The sequence below is a fragment of the Prionailurus viverrinus genome, unplaced genomic scaffold (genome assembly GCF_022837055.1).
Source record: "Prionailurus viverrinus isolate Anna unplaced genomic scaffold, UM_Priviv_1.0 scaffold_40, whole genome shotgun sequence".
Taxonomy (NCBI): Eukaryota; Metazoa; Chordata; class Mammalia; order Carnivora; family Felidae; genus Prionailurus; species Prionailurus viverrinus.
In genome coordinates, this window is record NW_025927608.1 from 738,356 (window position 1) to 757,432 (window position 19,077).

Here is a 19,077-nt window from a genome sequence, read left to right on the forward strand (position 1 = left end):
AATTGAGGGCAGAAGCTGATGCGTGAAAACTTAGGAGTTCTGAAGGTCCCGTGGGGCATCTAGTTACAAATGTCCTGGGGCACCTGGGGGCTCAGTCGGTTAAGCCTCTGACTTCAGCTGAGGTCATGATCTCACGATTTGTGGGTTCGAGCCCCGCGTCAGGCTCTGCGCTGACAGCTGGGAGCCTGGAGCCTGCTTCGGATTCTGTGTCTCCCTCTCTCTCTGCCCCTCCTCCCCTCGTGTTCTGTCTCTGTAAACTGAATAAACCTTAAAAAAATTTTTTTTTAATTAAGAAAAAAAAGTGTCCATGAAGCCACCAGGGGAGCCAGCACCGGCTCCGAGAGCCCGATGTGTAGGCATGAACAATTAAAGTCATGAAATCGGATTGGATTGTTCAGTCGAAGCATGTCAGGGAGAAAAGATGCGCGTCAGGCGTGGGCACAGAAGTCCAGCTGCTGTGTTATTTCTGCCTCCTCGCTAGTTCTCACTCCATCTCACTTGCGAGGAGAGAGGACCGGGCAGGCCTTGCCCCGGGCACACCACGCTTCAGAGGGCCCCTCCTGGTTGGCTGATCTGACTGTTCTGGCCGCAGAAAGGACTGAGGGCATCTTAGGAAGACAGGCCAGAAACAAGGCGGGATGGCATGGACGTGGGAGAGAGAAGAAAGGAACACGAGACTCAGAAGGAAACGAAAAACCCATGCAAATCGGACAGTGATCTTGTGGTAGCCTTCTGGGAGCACGACATGTCGTTCATCATGGGATCTCATGGCTGTAAAATGAAAAAATCCTCAGGAGAAGTATGGCTTTTCTTGACAGTATGCTCTGTGCTAGATGTCAACTGTGTGACCTTAGGCCGGTCTCACAACCCCTTGGTGCTCTGTTTCATCTGTAAAATGGAGTCAATCGTGGTCTGTCCCATAGGGCGGTTAAGTGCCCGTCTGTCTGTCTGTGTGCGTGTGTGGGGGGCAGAAGTGCCTTCCTCATCCTTACTCGTGCAAGCCTGGGGATGAGCACGTAGGTGAATCGGGAAGGTCGGCCGGTGGCTCTGGTGAGCAGGGTCTCCTCTGGCCACCGTCCTCTGGCCAGAGCTAAGCGCCCTGAGTCTCATTTTTGACTTGGCCTCAGTGCGTTAGCGGATTGCCCATGAGGCTGTCTGTCTTGTATCGCCATCCACGGGCATTGGCCCAGCCGGTCAGATGCTGGCTGGGCATTCTTCAGGGCCATCCCGCGGCAGGCTCCAGTTTTGGGGGCTCCAGGGTAAAGCTGTGTTTTCATGTGCCTACCAATTTGTAATCGTACAGGATTCTGCATAGTTTCAAGTTAGCAGACAGACACAAGCTGGTTCTGCTGTTTCATTTGACTTGAAACACAGGTCTGGAGTTCTGTGTGGAGATGTCTGAGTCGTATGTGAAGTAGACTCATTTCTTAATCTCTCCTTAGGGTGAACCGTATCTGAACACGGCGTACGGGCACATGATCTGCTACTGGGATGGCTCTGCTCATTATTTGATGTATCTGGTGATGGTGGCAGCCATAGCATGGGAGTAAGTCGGTCCGTCTGCTGTGTGTGCCTTTGCCTTAGCAACCGGTACGCGGGTACGGAAGGAAAACACAGATGTGGGGGCAAATACACAGACAGGCATACACGGACATGAACATATGCTCCTTGGACACAGGTTAGACGTGGCTTTGTTTTCTTGGCATCGCTGCCTTTTGAACATGGCCCTCTGGATCGTCCCCTGACGTGGTGACAAGCTTGGGCAGACCGCTCAAGTTACTGACTGTGTTCTAAGGACCGTCTCATTTGCTGGAGTGAAAGCCCAGTCCGTTCTGGTTTTAAACTTCCATCTCGTTTCGGTTCGAAGCTCTGTCTTTCCTCCACCTCCGGTTCCCGTGTGGCCCTGAGGCGTGGGGGTCTGCACTGAGGTCAGGGCGTATGGCCTCTCGTTTTGTTCTTTCTCGAGTCGCCGTGCAGCTGGCCTCTCCGGGAATGTGTGTGTACGTACACGTGGAGCTAAAGGAAGAGGGGCAGGGTCTTAAGTGACACTTAGTTTTCTGGGGATTGATGCCCTCCGTTAGGATACGCTAGGTCTGTCACGTGGAGCACACGTGTGGCCTCTCGGGAGACCCTTCCACTGGAACCTGGGCGTTGCAAATCCAAGCGAGCAGAGCTCTCTCTGGCTGAATGCGTGGGACTCCTCTGCCATTGGTGGTACACCCGCAGCTTCTTTCCGTTGGGGTCCCTGTAACCTAGATCGCATACCCTTTGGGGTAGGATCTCTTCAAGTCCAGCTAGGTTCCTGGGCCTCCCCTTGGCTCCAGGTTAGAGAAAATGATGCATTCTTGTCCCATGCCCCTGCTGCCTCAGTCATGAACTCAGGGACAGCTCCCGCTAAGTTTTGGACTTTTCTAGGCACTGGCTTCTCCCATCATGAAAGGTACCCAAGTTCCAGGGACCACGTCACGTATTTCAGAGAATGCCTGGGCTCTGCTCGGAGGCTGCCAGGAGTGGGCGAGTTTCTGTGGCTCAGTTAGCATCCTGCTGGGGAAGAAGATTCTTCTGCTGACAATCCCAGTCATTGTGAATCTGCTGCACTTGGCTTAGGAGGTGGGGCAGGCAGAAAACACAGTATCGGCCACCTGTTTCCCTTCAGATAATCTCCTTTTGATTCCTCATAGCCCCTTGTGGAGGTGGGCTGTCAGGGTTATCGGCTGAAAGAGCTTTTTGTCCACACTGCCTGGTAAGGTCAGGGGTGTCTGGTGGCTCCTTTTGAACACGGGGGAGGGGTTACATATTATCTTTGTCTCTAGAGCTCTGGCCAAAATTCTGACACCGTGAAAAGTCCACTTACCATCCTATTACTCATACTTACAGTGATTTAAAATATGGGTCCATTTCCTTTCTTTTTGTGAACTTTCTTTTTTCCTTTCCTGCTGGGAACTTCTTACAAAACCGTCAAAAATGAGGCACTTCCTTTGACAGTGATTGTGCTGTAGATTAACAGATGACCAGTGTTGCAAGCGAAATTCCTATTCAAAAGGACACAAAGAGGGTTCTATGGTATAGATCACAGGTGGAAATGAAGTTTGATCACCAGGGTCCCCGACGGTTGATTTTTAACTATCGATTCAGTAAGTTTCGGTTCATAGACTTTACTAGTTAGGATACCGCTAATAATATGAATCATCTTTTGCTAATGGGTGTTCTAAGACAAGTGCACTAAGCCAAGATTTTTTCATTACAGGGAAAGCTATAGAACCATTGGCCTCTACTGGGTTGGATCTATTATCATGAGCATTGTTGTTTTTGTGCCAGGAAACATTGTGGGTAAGAAACTTTATCTTAAAATTCACTTTCCTTTTTCTGAAACAATGGGGAGTGTTCTTAAATAGAGGAGGTATCTTGGTTGTAACAGAATCAAGAAATTCCAAGCTTATCACAACGCTGTTTGGCAGAATTCTTCCTTTTCCCCTCCTTAATCTCACTTTTTAAGAAATGGCTTTTGAGCAATTTTTAGAAGTAGACACTGAACAATTAGACAATGTTGTATCAGGGCTTCCTGACATATAGGATCTAGAGGGGGTGAGTATTGTGTTTGTGACTATAGGCAGTGTGCAAATGCTTCCTACAGCTTTGTGTATTATATGTAACTCGATACATTCGATAAATACATTTAAAAATGAAGGCTCTCAAAAGCTAATGTAAAAGGTAATTTACATGTGCAAGAAATCAGGGCATTATATTAAATATACTTTAAAAATACAGTGGATAGAATGTGCCTGTTAAAAAGCACCTGATAGTTTTAATTTGACCTGTTTTTTTGTTTGGTTTTTTTTGTGTGTGTCTCATTTAAGAATATTACCTGGTCCCCAGCACAATTTTAGACGCCTTGAGGTGGGGCGGTATCCTAAATGTTGCTTGTGTTTACACGTGCTTGTGGCAAACTTTTGACTTTTTCTTTCTTTCTTTTAAATAGGGAAGTATGGAACACGCATTTGCCCTGCTTTCTTCTTAAGCATACCATACACTTGTCTTCCTGTCTGGGCTGGTTTCAGAATCTATAATCAGCCGTCAGAAAATTATAATTATCCCTCAAAGGTGATTTTATTACGTTAACTGTAACCTGTTCCCAAGCGCACAGGGCTCACTCACATCTGGTGATCGCACTGAACCACGCCTCCGTGGACGGGAGCATCTGGGGCAGCTGGTTTGACTGTGTCGATTCTGTGCATTGGTCACGCCTTAGTTACAGTGGCAGGGAGGGTGTTTCTGTCTGCTTCAGACATCTGCTTCAGTGGGCCAGGCCGTGCTGTTGGTCCGTACTGGCTGTTCCCATCAGATTCTGCATCAGTGCATGGTGTGTGTGGTTTGTCTGAGGCTGTTTATGGCCTGGCATTTGAGCATCCGGGCCCCTCTTTCAGAGATGCCAGTGCATGTACTGTCCCAAGGGGAGGCTGGAGAGATGCTGCTATTCAAGGTAGCACACACAGCCACAGGGTGTGATTTACCAAGAGATCCAGGCACATGGAGACTGGCTCCAGGACGTCTTCTGAGACCCCTCCCTTCCATTCACAGCCAAGAGCCAAGGTGGTCGGAGTGAAACAGTACTGGCTGGCGGGGGGGGGGGGGGGGGGGGGGGGGGGTACTCTGTTAAGGTCTTCATTTCTAAGGTAGTAACGTCTTTCTAAGTTTCTCTTCCTTTTTATAGGTATTAGATCCCCAGGCAAGATTCTTTAAGCAAAATGATATATGAAAATATGAATTACCAGAGATAATCAGACCGTGATTACTCATACTCATTTTACTGTAAGATTTACGTAGAATTCATTAACATCCATTGTAATTTGCAAACACTTCATTTGTAAACAAGTAGACACCTGCTGAGTAAACTCAGGTTGGGGCACTGCTGGCTTCTGCTCCCTCACATCCTTTTGAGGAACCAGGGGGTAGCCAAAAAGAAAAAGCAAGCAGTAACCATAGCCTTGGGCTCTGCTGCTTTTAAAGTCTCCATGTCAGTGCCTCAATGGAGTGTTCATGTCATAAGACACATACAACTGTTCATGATCATTTTTTAAATGTTAAAACACAGTGGTGGCCAGGGAGAAATGGACACGGTCACACAGCGCTGAGAGGAATAAATTCAGAATCGCTCTGCAGAGCAATTTGGCAGTGTTTATCAGCCTTGGAATATTTAACCCCTTAAATTCCGCGTCTAAGGCCCTACCCTCAGAAAATCATCAGAGAGATGCTAAGACTTATGTACAGAATTGTTCAACATCACATTAACGGTGAAAATGCATAAATATCCACCCGTGAGAGAATGGCTACAATATGTTGTTTCCACATGATTTTAAAAGTTTTAGGAGAGTTTTTAATAATGTGGCAAAGTGCTTATAATATAGGTAGATGTTGAGTGTCAAAAGAACAGTCAAATTTTGTCAAATTATTTATACGTAAAGTCATAACTTTGTAAAATATAAATGTGGTGTATGTATGTATATCTGTATATATATGTGTATATATACATAAATTTACACATATGTATACATATATAGGGAAAAATATAGTGACTCTATAGTGTGATGGGTTTATGGTTTACCTCACTTTTAAAATGAGCGTATCTCATATAATGATAATCACAAAACTGCTATCTCAAGAAAACTTTAAGGACTCCTAGAGTTCGAAGGAAACTTCAAGGTGACCTGGCCCAATCTCCTCATTTCACAGATGAGTGATCTGGAAGCTGAGAGGAGGAACATGATTTTCCTAACTTACGTGCCTAGTGGTTTAGGGTATGAATCCCTCCCCGTCCAGCATCTCAGCCCTCCTGCTTCAGTAGACCTCAGACTCTTTCTTGGCGCTTTGGGCCTGCTCATGGGTTACAAACTCTATTTTAGGTCGTTCAAGAAGTGCAAGCAAAGGACCTGCTGAGAAGACCATTTGATTTAATGCTGGTCGTGTGTCTTCTCCTGGCAACTGGATTCTGTCTGTTCAGAGGCTTGGTAAGTGTAACAGATCAAAGTAACATTAAAAAAAAAAAAAGAGAAATACATATTTAATCAGACTTTCTAGAGCCTGGAGGCCTGGCCCTGCTTGCTGCCACTCCCACCTGTGGGGGTCACCCCCAGGCCTTCCTCCCTCCAGGGTGGCCCCTGCCTCGTCCCTGGACGCCACCTCCTTCGGGTCCCCGGATCAAGCCCCACCCAGGGGTCTCTTCCTTCCCCCGTTTTAGGGTGCCTGAAAAATTAGCCATTAGAGTTTCATTCTTTTGGCTTCTTTGAATGTTTCTGATTCTGATGTAAATGTCTTTGGGAAGGGTGATACCTGAAGAGTCCGGTAAGGCTGTGTTCTCAGGGACTGAGGAAGGTCCCTAGAAGAAGGAGTTAGAATCTTGGCTATTTACCTGCTGTATGGCCTTCGGAAAATGACTTAGGGTCTTTGACCTCAGTTCCTTTCGCTATAAAATAACAGTACCTACCTAATGGTATTGGGTTGAAGATTAAATAAGATCATAGACATCAGAACGCGTACAGAGGGCCCTATACGTGGTAAGTGTTCAGGAAACGGTTGGTGTTACTCTTTTTATCAATAGATGATCCTTGGCGATGCCCCAGTTTCGTGATTTGTTTTTAGCAGAAAGAAATAAAAGTGGCCGGAATGATACGGATAATTATACGCATCGTCAATGGCAGTTACTGTCCTAAGGCTGCTGGCGTTGCACAACAGTTGGGGAGCCAAATGTGAGCTGCTGTAGCTGATTCACTGTCTTGGGGTCCTGTGCTGCTGGCTGGGATCAGCGCGAGAGGCTGTCTTAAGAGCTGTCTCTATCAGGAGAGCAGAAATTTCCTGCAGTAGCGTCGGCTGACGGGAGGAGTGGCCCAGGGAAGAAATGCAAAGAAGCAAGGCCGTAGACTTTACTCAGACCACAGAGCAGTTAAACTTTTGTTTTTTTTCTGCAGTAATCTCCATGCCCAATGTGGGGCGTGAACTCACGACCCCAAGATCAACAGTCGCAAACTCTACTGACTGAGCCAGCCAGGCACCCCCAAAACTGCTCTTTAGTTTGCTGTCGTTCCCAAAGTTAAAAGAAACACAGGAAAAACAAAATGAGCCCCAGCTGTGTTCTCACACAGGAGAAAACTGTGTGCATGTGGGTGTTTGCACACTCGGTGGGCGGGGCTTAGGCAGACGGGCTTTTAAATTGGGGTCCATTTTTACCAACTCTGCCACTGGTCGGTGTCCATGGATGTGATCTAGGTGGGACATTTATGGCTGCGGACGGGAGGGGTGATGCATGAGGCCAGTGACTCAGAGGGGACCCCGTAATGTGCCAGACACTTTGTTTTGTGTTTCCTTTCAAAGTGGACACACGATGTGGCTTCACACAGGACTCTGCTTTCAAATCCTTATCCTTTACTGCCCCTAAAGGCCATATACTGAGGCACTTGCTGGAGAGAGGAGGATGCTATTTTTGGAATATTGCAAAGCACAGTAAGATGAATTTGGTGTGAACACGAATGGGCTTTTCTTAAGAGTGGGCTAGTGATTTCCAGGAAGTGAAACTGGTAATCCAGCATGAGCTGTGCTTTGGCTGCTGAAGTCTAGATCCTTAAGCCGAGTCCTCAGAAGGTAGCAAGAACAGAGCATTGGCCATTTCCTGCTCCTCTCCTAACTCTCCTTCACGTCCTTAGAGTAGATCTGTAGACTTTCTTTTCTTTCCCTTTTACTGATGACCTTCTGCAACACAGTTTTTGTTGAACAGCTTGTGGCTGTACTTGGAACGTTTAGCCTTATCAGCAAACCATAAGAATCAGATGTGAGTATGACTTTATAATTAATTCGTTTTTCTTCTCAGATTGCTTTGGATTGCCCGGCTGAGCTCTGCCGATTTTATACACAATTTCAAGAGCCCTATCTAAAGGATCCTGCTGCTTATCCTAAAATCCAGGTCAAGTAGTTATGAAGTCTCAGATTTTTCTTTTTCTTTTTAAAAGAAAAAAAATTTTTAATGTTTTTATTTATTTTTGAGACAGAGAGAGACAGAGCACGAGCAGGGGAAGGGCAGAGAGAGAGGGAGACACAGAATCTGAAGCAGGCTCCAGGCTCTGAGCTGTCAGCACAGGGCCTGACGTGGGGCTCAAACTCACGGACTGTGAAATCATGACCTGAGCTGAAGTTGGATGCTTTAACCGAGTGAGCCACCCAGGCGCCCCAAGCCTCAGATTTTTCTAATGTTAATTTTCTTTCTTGAAGAATGGGGACATGTGGGGGCACCTGAGTGGCTCAGTTGGTTAAATATCCGACTTGGGTTCAGGTCATGATCTCCCAGTTCATGGGTTCAAGCCCCTCATCGGGCTCTGTGCTGACAGCTCAGAGCCTGAAGCCTGCTTCGGATTCTGTGTCTCCTCTCTCTGCCCCTCCTCTGCTCTCTCTCTTCCTCTCAAAAATGAACAAACATTAAAAAGAAAAAAAAAAAAAAAGAATGGGAGCATGTGGATCCACGTAGGAGATGGGAATTAGACATGTTCAATCTTTTGTGCTTTTCGTCATGTGCGGTTAACTGTTACTTTGCTGACGGTGTTCTTTCTCTGTTCAATACAGATGCTGGCATACCTGTTCTATTCTGTCCCTTACTTTGTGATTGCGCTTTACGGCTTAGTGGTTCCTGGATGCTCCTGGATGCCTGACGTGACACTGATACATGCTGGAGGTCTAGCCCAGGTACCCAAAATACGCTCTATTAAGAAAGCTCGCTGGGGATTTGGCGGTCATTGTTGAGTATCTGCAAAACATCTCTGCTTGGTGTTTAAGGAGTAGGAGATAGTTACTAGACACATCCCCTTTCGTTTTACAGTTCTTTGGAAGACGTTTCTGCACGTGCATTTTATTTAAATCTCACAGTAACTAGATATGTGATGGTTGCTGTGCCATCCAGTTATACAGATGAGGAAACTGAGGCCCAGTGAGGTTACGTGATTTGTCCAAGGTCACATACCCAGCAGGTGCCACCACAGCCTTCCAGGACCCTTCCCCAGGCTCTGAACAAAAATACTTGAGAGCTGTTATCCTTAAGATGCCTATCTAAAGTTAAGATTTCAGAATTCTGTTACATGACGGTATCCCGAACCAGGGAAATGGGTTTGGAGAAAGTTCCATTCTTTCCTCTTGCGACTTAGCCAAGTCCCTGCCCTAGAGTGAATGCTTATTTCATTGAACTGGAATAAATTTATCTAGGAAATTGTATTATTATACAAAGCACATTTTTACAAGATAACTAGCAAAACAAACTGATCTTAGGAACAAGGAAGAAAATTATTAAATGATTTTATCTTTCCCCCCCCTCTTACTATAAATAAAAACAATAACAAATGAATTCATCTTTTTAAAATCATTCTCTGCATCTTGCTCTTTTCAAGCCGGCCTAAGAATGAGGTTCATCTGGAAACTGTCAGCATGTATGGTTAATTATGCTCCTGGTTATAGTAACTGGGATGGCAAAAGAACACTTTAGAATTTACAGGGTGGAAAAACAGCTACAGTACTTATGGGTTAATCCTTTGGGCTAAATCCTTCCAGTCTGAGGTCTTTAAAAAAATTTTCTTAAAACCCACGAATCAACTGCGAGATCATGACCTGAGCTGAAGTTGGACACTTAACTGACTGAGCCACCCAGACACCCCTGAGGTAATTCTTAATTACAGAATTAGAATATTAGTATCAAAAAAGCTGATGCAGCATCCAGAGCAAGGGTTCCTGTTCTTTCCTTGGAGGACTGAAGGGGAAGAGAACCAAGATTTACCCTCTTAGCAGACCTCTGAAGAGGTCTTTATTTCCATATCTTTCAATACTAACTATAAGCTGACTTCCAATTTTCTGTCTTTAGCTCCAGCTGTCCCCAGACTCCTATACCTAATCCCAAACTCCGTGTTTTCACGTGGCTATCTCGGAGTTAGTGTCTAAATGAAACAGGACTCCTGACCCTCCTACACTACCTCTCTCTCCCCACCGCGGCCTGCAAACAGATCCTCCCCCGCTTTCAGCAGCTCCTTCCCATTCCCTCACCCCTACCATCTAGCCCATCACTAGGTCATTAGTCCTGTCTCCAGAGTAACCCTCAAACCCCAGTGAGTTCCAGCCCACTGCCCTGCACTGGTCTGAGCTCTCCTCTAACTTGGGTGAGGCAAAGCAGGCTGTGCTCTACTTACCTACTTGGGTAGGGACAGGCTGTGCGCTCTGCCGGGGTAGCAAATACTCAGTGGCTTAACACACTAAAGTTTTATTTCTTGCTTGTGCAAAGATGATCATGTGGGAGAGTTTCCACAGCCAGGTCTGGCACCACCTCGGCTGCAACGGAAGCAGACAGAGGTGGTCTTCCTGTGTGCCCGTGCCCTGGAACCGTGCAGTGAACACACAGCATCCTCCCTGCAGGTTTCTTAAAAGCTAAGAGAGCTGAGGCTGAGGACAGCTTGTTACTCGCCTGGGTCACATTTACTAAACGGCAGGCAGAATAGGGGAATAGGGGCACGGAATCCTGTCTGACCCCAAAGCCCATCTTCTTCTCTACTGTCCTCTCTCTTCTCCTGCAAGCAGCAAGCCATGGTAGTGGCATAGCTCAAGCAGTGAGCACAAGGCAAGACTTCCTATGGGCACGGAGGCGCCGGAGAGCCTCGGGGGGGGGGTGGGGGGTGGGGGGTGGGAGGCGGTCACACGTGAGCGGGCTCTGTGGGCTGTCAGACTGGGCAGGGGTGCAGCAGGCCAGAGGGCAGAGTGAGCCCTGGCCTGGATTTTCTTGGCTGTGTTCTCCTGAGCTCTCCCAGAGAGGGCTCCCTCTCAGCTCACTCTTACCGGCCCCCTCTCTTCGAGGATCATCAGCTTGCTCAGGGTTGGACACAATCGGATTTCTTCTGTGTGTCCTGTGCCTTGCTGGGTCTGCCCCCCGCCGCAGGAACACAGGGTGTCATCATCTAGGAGGCTGACAAGAGGGAGGCCAGGTGTAGGACCCAGTCAAGTCTCGGGAGACAAGTGGAGGAAGAGGCAGGAAAAGTAGGTCAAGGCCCAGTCACGTGGGCAGTCAGCAGTCAAGAGGCTTGGGAAGGTCATACCTTGGGGGCAAGTGGGTGCTTGAACCTGGGGCACTAGGGCTAACCCTGGGTTGTACCTGCTGGGGAGGGCTAAGCTTGCAGACAGGCACCCGCGACTCCAGCCAGGTGGTTCTGGGAAGGGCAGTGTGGATGGCAGAGCCCCGGGCCACAGTCAGCAGCTTCAGCCAGAACCCCAGGCCTCGCAGGAGCCCTTGGGCTCATCCGTCACTGCCCACTTGGACAAGGCAGCTGGAGGCTACAGACTAGATCCTGTCAATGTCAGAAGGATGTTTCTCCCAACCCAGTAGAATGCTGTCATCCGAGAACTGTTGTGTCTGACATTTCCATGACTCTTGGCTTGGCTTTAGTATTTACATATTCAGAGAGCTCAGCCTAAGGAAAAGTTACAAATCATAACACAACAGTGCACGCGATGAGAACGCTGAATTTGTTACGTGATCTGTTTCCTACCTAGCCAATGCTTGCTCATGAAATGAATTCTCGCCTTGGGAGGGTGACACATTCATCACGGAAAACACCCTCCATAACCCCGACTAACATCCCTAGCTTGCCAGAACGACCATTCCTCATTTAGGGGTTTTGTGCATTCCCAACCCCCTAACTTGATCAAAACCTGCATTTCTTGAAAGGCCTAGTGAACTCCCAGGAGTCTATGTGATTTAATAAGGAAAACAAATCTTTGAAAAATTCCTAGGTCAGTACAAGTCAGTGAAAAACATGTTAGTTATTGAGCCCCTGCCTTCAGATCATGGAGGAATCTGCCAAATCTCCTGCCTTCAGAAATTGAAATATCCATCAGAAAGTAAAAGAAAACAAAATCAAATCAAACCACGACACATTTTTTACACCAAAGAGTTCCAGTGGGGACTTATTCAGAACCCAAGTGTCTCTTCATATAAAATTCTTACGTAGGATTAAAGTTGCAAATCTAGTTTGAAATAGGCTGCTCAGACCCACTTATATATTAGTACTTTCTAGCAACTGAACAATTGTTCTCTGCTAAAATATCACTGGAAATTAAAAGAAAACAGAGCCAATATAGTCAAGATGGTTAAGAGCATGAGCTCTGGAGACAGACTGGCTCATTGCTCAGACTGTCACTGATGGGCTCGTGACCTTGGCTACCTCGGTTTCCTCTTCTGTAAAGTTAGGATCATACAGGACCTTTGTCATAGAGCTGCTGAGGATCACGTGAGGTAATAACACATGTAAGAGGCTCAGAACGGTGCCTGGCACAGAATGAGCTGCAGATTTTTGGTGCTCCTCCTCTTGTTGGTAGAAGATTTGCAATAGGAGTCTAGAAATGCCTTGTGCTGCTCAGAAGATTCATTCATTAATCTGTGGCCACGTGTGAATGTTAATATCTAAACGGTAATGTGTGGACGTTATTACCTAAGCATCAAGGATGCTGGGAGGAAGCCCTGGGACAGACTCACGGCAGGCCTGGCAGGGAGCCTGTCACGCACCCAGCAACACCCATGGAAACACAACAGCCCTGCTTCAGTCAGCCAGGCCCTTCCCGCTGGTTGCACGGATTCCCTGGCCGTGCGGGTGCCACGGACCTCCTCACACGAGGGTCTGGAAGCTTATCTGTGGATAATATGGTTGTAGAGTTGACTCTGCTGGAGGCGAATTTTGTCCCCCCCCCCCCCCCCCCCCGCCTTTATGGAAACCTTTAGGAAATATCTAAAAGATTTAGGAAGCATGTGGATAGCTGGGATACTAATCCAAGTCCTATTTAATAATTTGCTTCCAGTGTAATTCATCACGATACACCTTTAATTAGTATCGAGGTTAGACTTGGGGTTTAAAGTCTTCACATGATTATCCTTCGGTGGAGACAGACTTAAAATTGTCAGAAGGTCAGCAAGGGGATCTGAAAACGAAGAGCCCACCTGAGTTCTCAGCCAAGCAGAATCCCAGGTCATGGGCAGGGAATTCACCTGCCACTCTCCTAAGCACTTCACAAAGATCAGCTCATTGCACCGGCACAGCAATGTGCCCCTATTATCCTGCTTTTACAGATGAGGAAGCCAGAGGTTACATACCTAACCCAGGGTCATACTGCTGGCTTGTGGTACAGCTGGGACTGGGCACTCTGTATGGTTCCAGATTCAGAATTCTTAACCACTGGACTGTGCTGCTCAGAAAACCCTAAAAAATAACACAGTTCTGGATTAGCTACTTCTGCCGTATCGGCCAAACAGCCTGGCTGTTGCCCCAATGTTCACACTAGTTTTGGCCTGTGATACCCATGTGGACACATAATACTTTCAGCTCTTCCTTCTGGAACCGAGATTGTGATTTTTTCGTCATCCTTTCCAGGCTGTCTCTATAAGAAAAGAGAGCTATTAAAATGTAACCGTTCTTTGCCTTTATTGCCTCATTTTCCATCCCAATCATCCATTTCTTTAAAAAAAAAAACAAAACTCAAAGCAGATCTTTTAAATTCATTTGAGGTGAAAACAGATTTAGAATGATAAGAAAGATGATGAGAGACTCCACCTCACATCACTGAATTCTGCAGACATTTCTGGGCTCTACAGGTTGCACCTGTCACCCTGGGTGACAGTCGGTTCAGCAGCCCCAGGCCAACTGAGCCACCGACTCAGGTGCCCGGCTGAGCTCTGAGCCCTGCCGTCAGGAGGCCTTGTGTGCCGGCGGGAGCAGGACCCACGAGACACCGTGCAGGCCCTTAGCAGCCCCGTGCTTAGGAAGGAAACTGTCCTCAGGGGAGGCTGAGGTTTCTCTGAAACTTCAGAAGCCGGGCACTGGACACCGCGTGCGTGGGGAGGAAGCTGTGGCTGGGTGCTCACTCAGCGGGAAGGCGTGGCCACCAGCAACACACCCATTAGAAACTGCACGACACTGGGCTCTGGGCTCGGGCCCTCGTTAGAGGATTCTGGAGAAAGGAGGCCTACGGCAATAGGTATAAAAATAGAGAAATGCTTTGCGGAAGCTGTTTGTAGTTTGACAGTCACAAGACCATTATTGATTAACGTTTATTGAGCTCTAACAATGTGAGAGGCGCCACACAAAACATTAGACACGGTACCTGCCCGGTGGGCTTACAGTCTACTCTAAGGACATGACCATTTTGGAATGCTGCCAATGATTTTTGCTGATTTTGAAAATGAGGTATTAACTGCACTGGTCAGTGCAGGAAGAGAGCCTACGGAATCACTGACTTGGTGCAGGTTCCCCTGTGCAAGTAGGCACGACTGCTCGTCACTCAGTCTCTCAAAGAACGGTCGGCATTTCCCCGAACGTGGTGACTTTTGTGACGTAGTACATGTGTCTACAGAGACACCAAACCCACATTTTTGAAAATCAAGGTTCAAACCTGGCCCCTAGTAGTCCAGAAGTTTGGTTATATTAATTCAGAAAATCACTGCTGTTCAGAAGAGGCTCTAGGGAAAAGTAGGGTTAACGACAGGGGCCACGCTCCTGCTCCGTGTTCCCAGGACTGTACAAGAGCAGCCCCCCCGGGCAGCCTCTCGAAGGCCCCGGACTCTCCAGGTCTTGTCTTCAGAGCCCAGAGATGGGACGCTTCCCATCTGCTGGGCTCTGCTCGGCACCTGCTCTGGGGGACGCGTGCTTGAGGGCAGAGCCCTTGCCGAGCCTCGTGGAGCACGAGGCGGAGGGCGTACCCAGGCTATTTCTGTGGTCCTCGCGACACATCCCACTGACCGCTTATCTCCAGAGAGTAGCGAGACTGCACCAGAGGTCCCAGGACGTAGCAGCAATCTGTTAAAATACCTGCGATGGACACAAATCCATACAAGTGCCACTTGTGAAAGCTCATCCTTTATTTGTCATGGAAAAGCCGAATTTTGTCCGTTAACCACTTTGCAGAATAAACTGGTTTCATACGGAAGGAAATGTAAGATAGCTTGTATGTATTTAAAGCGAATTATTTAGTTTTTCATTCTCGGATTCTGTGACTTCTTTCCACTTTGATCCTGATGAACTAATAATTCATCACTTCTTATATTTAGATTTCCAGTCCTTTATTCACGTACAGCGTGGATTTCAGTAAGATATGAAAACACACACTGCAGGGTTGTGTTCTGTAAGGACATGAGAATGCTGAGGAAATCCTCACACAGAAGCCTTTTCTAATACAGTTTTTCCCTGTGCTTATGAAAAGTATCAAACAAGATACATTCTGAATGTATGTTATGAACAGGTACTTAAGTACAAATGGGAACCTGGTCTCAGGTGATGGTGACAAGCTGTACTAAATAAAGGAGAACTTGCTTTGAAGAGGCCGCCTGCATGTACACATGCCGTTTTATGAAGAGCAACCATAATCCTACCCTCACCCGCGTTGGTAACAACCTTACCGACGAAACAACCCTTAGTAGTTTTTAAAGTTGCATAAGCAACAAAAACGTGAAGAAGTAAACAAAAAACATGTAATGAAGGGCTTTGGGCTCTTGTTCCAAGGAATAGGTGAAAAGACTGATTAATGAAGCTGAGGTCCCCATTGCTTCTCTTTAAACGGCTATATAAAAATATTTTTGCTTTCTAAGCTCTGTACTTCCTTCATTTTTGCCGAACACACTTAGTAAGCCACAACCGAGCGCCTGAGTGTTTAGGATCTCCAGAATGCAAATCAGGGGGAAAAAAACCAAAAAACAAAACGGAGATTTTGTTCAGTTTTTCTTTTAAATTGAGCCACTAATGTTTGGTAAGGGGCACTGCACGGCATGCTAAAGCCAAGCTAAGGAAGGTATACTTTATTTGAGTCGTTACATTAAGACTGGTCCTGAATTCAGTGAAATCCTGAAGACTGTGGGTTGTTTGAAAGTGCTGGTTTTGAGGGCACAGGAAACATGGTCTGAATGAATCGTCCAGAACACGTTGTGAATCCGACTGAACACAGAGCGCATGCTGACCTCCCCCCTTTTTTTTAAATGCAACAGGCTCAGTTTTCTCACATCGGTGCTTCTCTTCATGCTAGAACCGCTTATGTCTACAGAGTCCCTGAAGAAGCGAAAAGCCTCTTTCTAGCGCTAAACATAGCATATGGAGTTCTTCCTCAGCTCTTGGCCTATCGTTGTATCTACAAACCAGAGTTCTTTATAAAAACAAAGGCAGACGAAAAAGTTGAATAAAAGTATTATTTCTTCCTCTCTAGATGACTGACTTTTCTTCCTGGTACTGATCTTCTGTCCCATTTTACTCCCTTCCCATATAGCAGTACTTAGAAATATGTAAATTCGGGCTCCGCACTGTACGTGTGAGCTCTCACATTACGGAATTGTGTGGGTAAATTTTCTTCTCTTGAAGGATAAGTGAAGTTGAGAAACAGTTTAAAGAAATCTATTCAAAATTATTTGTGAGTAACTTGACCATCTATTTCAATATTCTGTCCGCACATATTAAATATAACTGTAAACATATACAATGTAGCTCCTACAATAGTGAGCGCGAAAATGAAACTATTCAGAAGTGAATATGGCCTGTGCATATTAAGGAATTTAGAACAGCAGATACATTCAGGAGAAATACTTTTCGCATATAAGATATATATGCATCATTATCAACCTCAATATAAAAAGCAAATTATCACATTATTTTAAAATGTTATTTGACAAATGTTTTCCCAAGGAAAGTATATTATTCACTGCTGTTATAAACACTGCTTTTAATAAAAAAATTTTTGTGAGTCTAAATGGCTAAGGAGGGATCGGCGACTTTATCAGTACCCTTAATGAACACCTGTTTTATTGGTGACTGGAAATATTTCTACTGTATCTCTGTGTATATTCTTAATAAATTATTTTTGGCCTTTTATGAAAACAAATCTTAACGAATTTGAAACGTTTTGTATTTTTTTTCCAAAAGCAGTTTTGTAGTCTTTAGGACTTCTATTCTAAACATCTGTCAGTTACATGTTCCAATTCAAAATGTCAGCTACACTCTCCTTATGCTTTAGTGTGAGCAATGAACAGGACTTTTGAGGAACCGATTAAATTTCACTAATTTACAATTAAAGTAAAGTATTCAAAGTTAAAAAGTACTCTTCAAGGAAAAAGAACTGGATTGGCATCCCTAGTATCTTTTAATGAACTTTTCATATCTGGAATGATGAGTATAGAGAAAAATTACAATTTGCTACATGAGAGAAACAAACCAGAAACACTAGCCGCCTTCTCAGAGCCTTAGAGGGGTAGGTAGACTGGTGCTTTCATACCCTTGGCTGCCATAATCGTAATCCCATCACCACCACCATCGTCAATGGCCCTGGGCTCTTAGAACTTCTCACATTTTCTCTTCATGTTATTTATTTAGCTCTTCACCAAAATAAGAAAACAAAAAGAAAACAGAGTCCAAGTCAACGCATGGATAATGTCAAGTGTGCGCATTTAGGGTCCACTGAGCTGGTAAATAGCATCTGAGACGTGCAAGCCATCATGTAGCCATTCCTCTCCCTCCCCCATGTTTACAAAAAACCTAAAACCCCGATGTTCAAAAAAAAGAAAAAAAAAAGGAAAAAAAAAAAAAAAAGAAAACCCTCACCTGCACTTGATTCTCTTGTCAACTTGCTGTTAACAATTTTTGCTTTAATATACGAATTACATTAATACCTCACATTACATATATAAAGCCAAATTACACTAACTTAGTTGTTTACAACCTCAAATCTTACTCCCAGTACACATTCCAATAAATTTATTCTGTAAAAACAATACATTTTTTTGTTTTTGATTTTTTTTTTTACAGTAAACTTTTCAACTACAAACCTCGAATACGCGAAAGATGGTCCAAGGACAAGCATAACAGGATTGATAAAACCCAAATTGACTAAATGAGCTCTCACAATATAAGCTGGCATAAAAATAAATAAAATTCTCTATTATCACAATAGCAACAATAATGTACACATAATAATGGTTTGTGGATGAGTATCAACTATTCTAATTCTAGCTCCAAAAGAAAACAATGGTTCATTTAAAAGTCAATGCTTTGTCGGTTTCCCATAGGGCTACTGCTGATTCCAGCTTTAAAATGTAAAGTATCCACCTTGAGTGATTAGCTCAAATTGTATTGGCATTGGGAAAAAATAAATCATTGCCTTTATTTTGGAATAACACAAAAGGACTCACTAACTTCACATATAAAAACTGAGTTTGTGTACATAACAGTATGAGTTTTGAGAAGTATAAGCTGTTGACTAGCTATTTCTAATACGGAATAGATATTTTACAATATGGTTAAACTTTACACATGGCCTCAAAACTGAAGGACAATTTCAATTTTATCTTCAATATGCCAACGTTATGTGTTTAGGAACTGGTTCCTGGGTTCTGTCACAGAGAAGAAATCCCTTAAGCATTATGTGGAGTGGTCGTTTTAAGAAAATGCTAATTTATCTTTAACTGAGCCTCTGGTGATAGTGGAGTCAAGGCAGGAGAATGATGAACACAGCCGCCTTGATAAAAGGATCCTAGACATGTAGAAGTTTGTGCAAAAATCTCGATAATCCTTAGTGGTTAAGGGCAACTTCATGCAACCAAATAACATGAAATTAAATAACCTTAAAAAAGGCTAAAATGTCTTTTTTTTCCCCCAAACACAACAGAGAGGAGTGTGAATAATGTACATACAAACTGGGGTTCTGTCAATGACAACAAGGAGTATGTGTTGGTTCATATCAAATCCAAGATTATTAGACAACCAAATGTATAACCTTCTTGTGGTTTCTCTTAATATGCAGCATTCATTATGGTAGTTAGGTCTGTAAAAAAAAAAAAAGAAAGAAAACAAGCCTTTAGATGACTTAGGATATTAACAGTAAAAGCGATCCATACCTATAAAGTATATAGCTGGGATTTTCTGAGATTTTAATCTGTACCGCAGTGGAAATAATACTTAGCAAGAATAGCCCGTGAGGCTTTGCTTCCTACTACCTGTCAGTTCGATAACCTGGAGGAAGCGCTGGGGCATGTTTAGTGTCCCGCTA

At 45.0% G+C, this 19,077-nt stretch overlaps 2 protein-coding genes across 7 annotated transcripts in view; one reads left to right on the forward strand and one right to left on the reverse strand.

Annotated features, from left to right (window-relative positions):
- TM6SF1 (transmembrane 6 superfamily member 1) overlaps nucleotides 1–19,077 on the forward strand; it is a 50,937-nt gene that overhangs the window by 12,715 nt on the left and 19,145 nt on the right. For 2 of the 6 annotated variants that reach the window (XM_047846640.1, XM_047846641.1), the window contains exons 4-10: nucleotides 1,443–1,546; nucleotides 3,248–3,330; nucleotides 3,980–4,101; nucleotides 5,901–6,005; nucleotides 7,859–7,951; nucleotides 8,605–8,724; nucleotides 16,034–16,247. In XM_047846640.1, coding sequence (XP_047702596.1) covers nucleotides 1,443–1,546; nucleotides 3,248–3,330; nucleotides 3,980–4,101; nucleotides 5,901–6,005; nucleotides 7,859–7,951; nucleotides 8,605–8,724; nucleotides 16,034–16,225 — 819 coding nt within the window. In that variant the 3' untranslated portion in view covers nucleotides 16,226–16,247. Of the gene's footprint in view, nucleotides 1–1,442; nucleotides 1,547–3,247; nucleotides 3,331–3,979; nucleotides 4,102–5,900; nucleotides 6,006–7,858; nucleotides 7,952–8,604; nucleotides 8,725–16,033; nucleotides 16,248–19,077 lie in introns of those variants that run through there. The other 4 variants (XM_047846644.1, XM_047846645.1, XM_047846642.1 and 1 more) reach the window with 3 other exon arrangements.
- The window catches only part of HDGFL3 (HDGF like 3), a 72,481-nt gene continuing 71,175 nt past the window's right edge, over nucleotides 17,772–19,077 (reverse strand). The window contains exon 6 of the mRNA XM_047846647.1: nucleotides 17,772–18,852. Coding sequence (XP_047702603.1) covers nucleotides 18,847–18,852 — 6 coding nt within the window. The 3' untranslated portion in view covers nucleotides 17,772–18,846. The remainder of the gene's footprint in view (nucleotides 18,853–19,077) is intronic.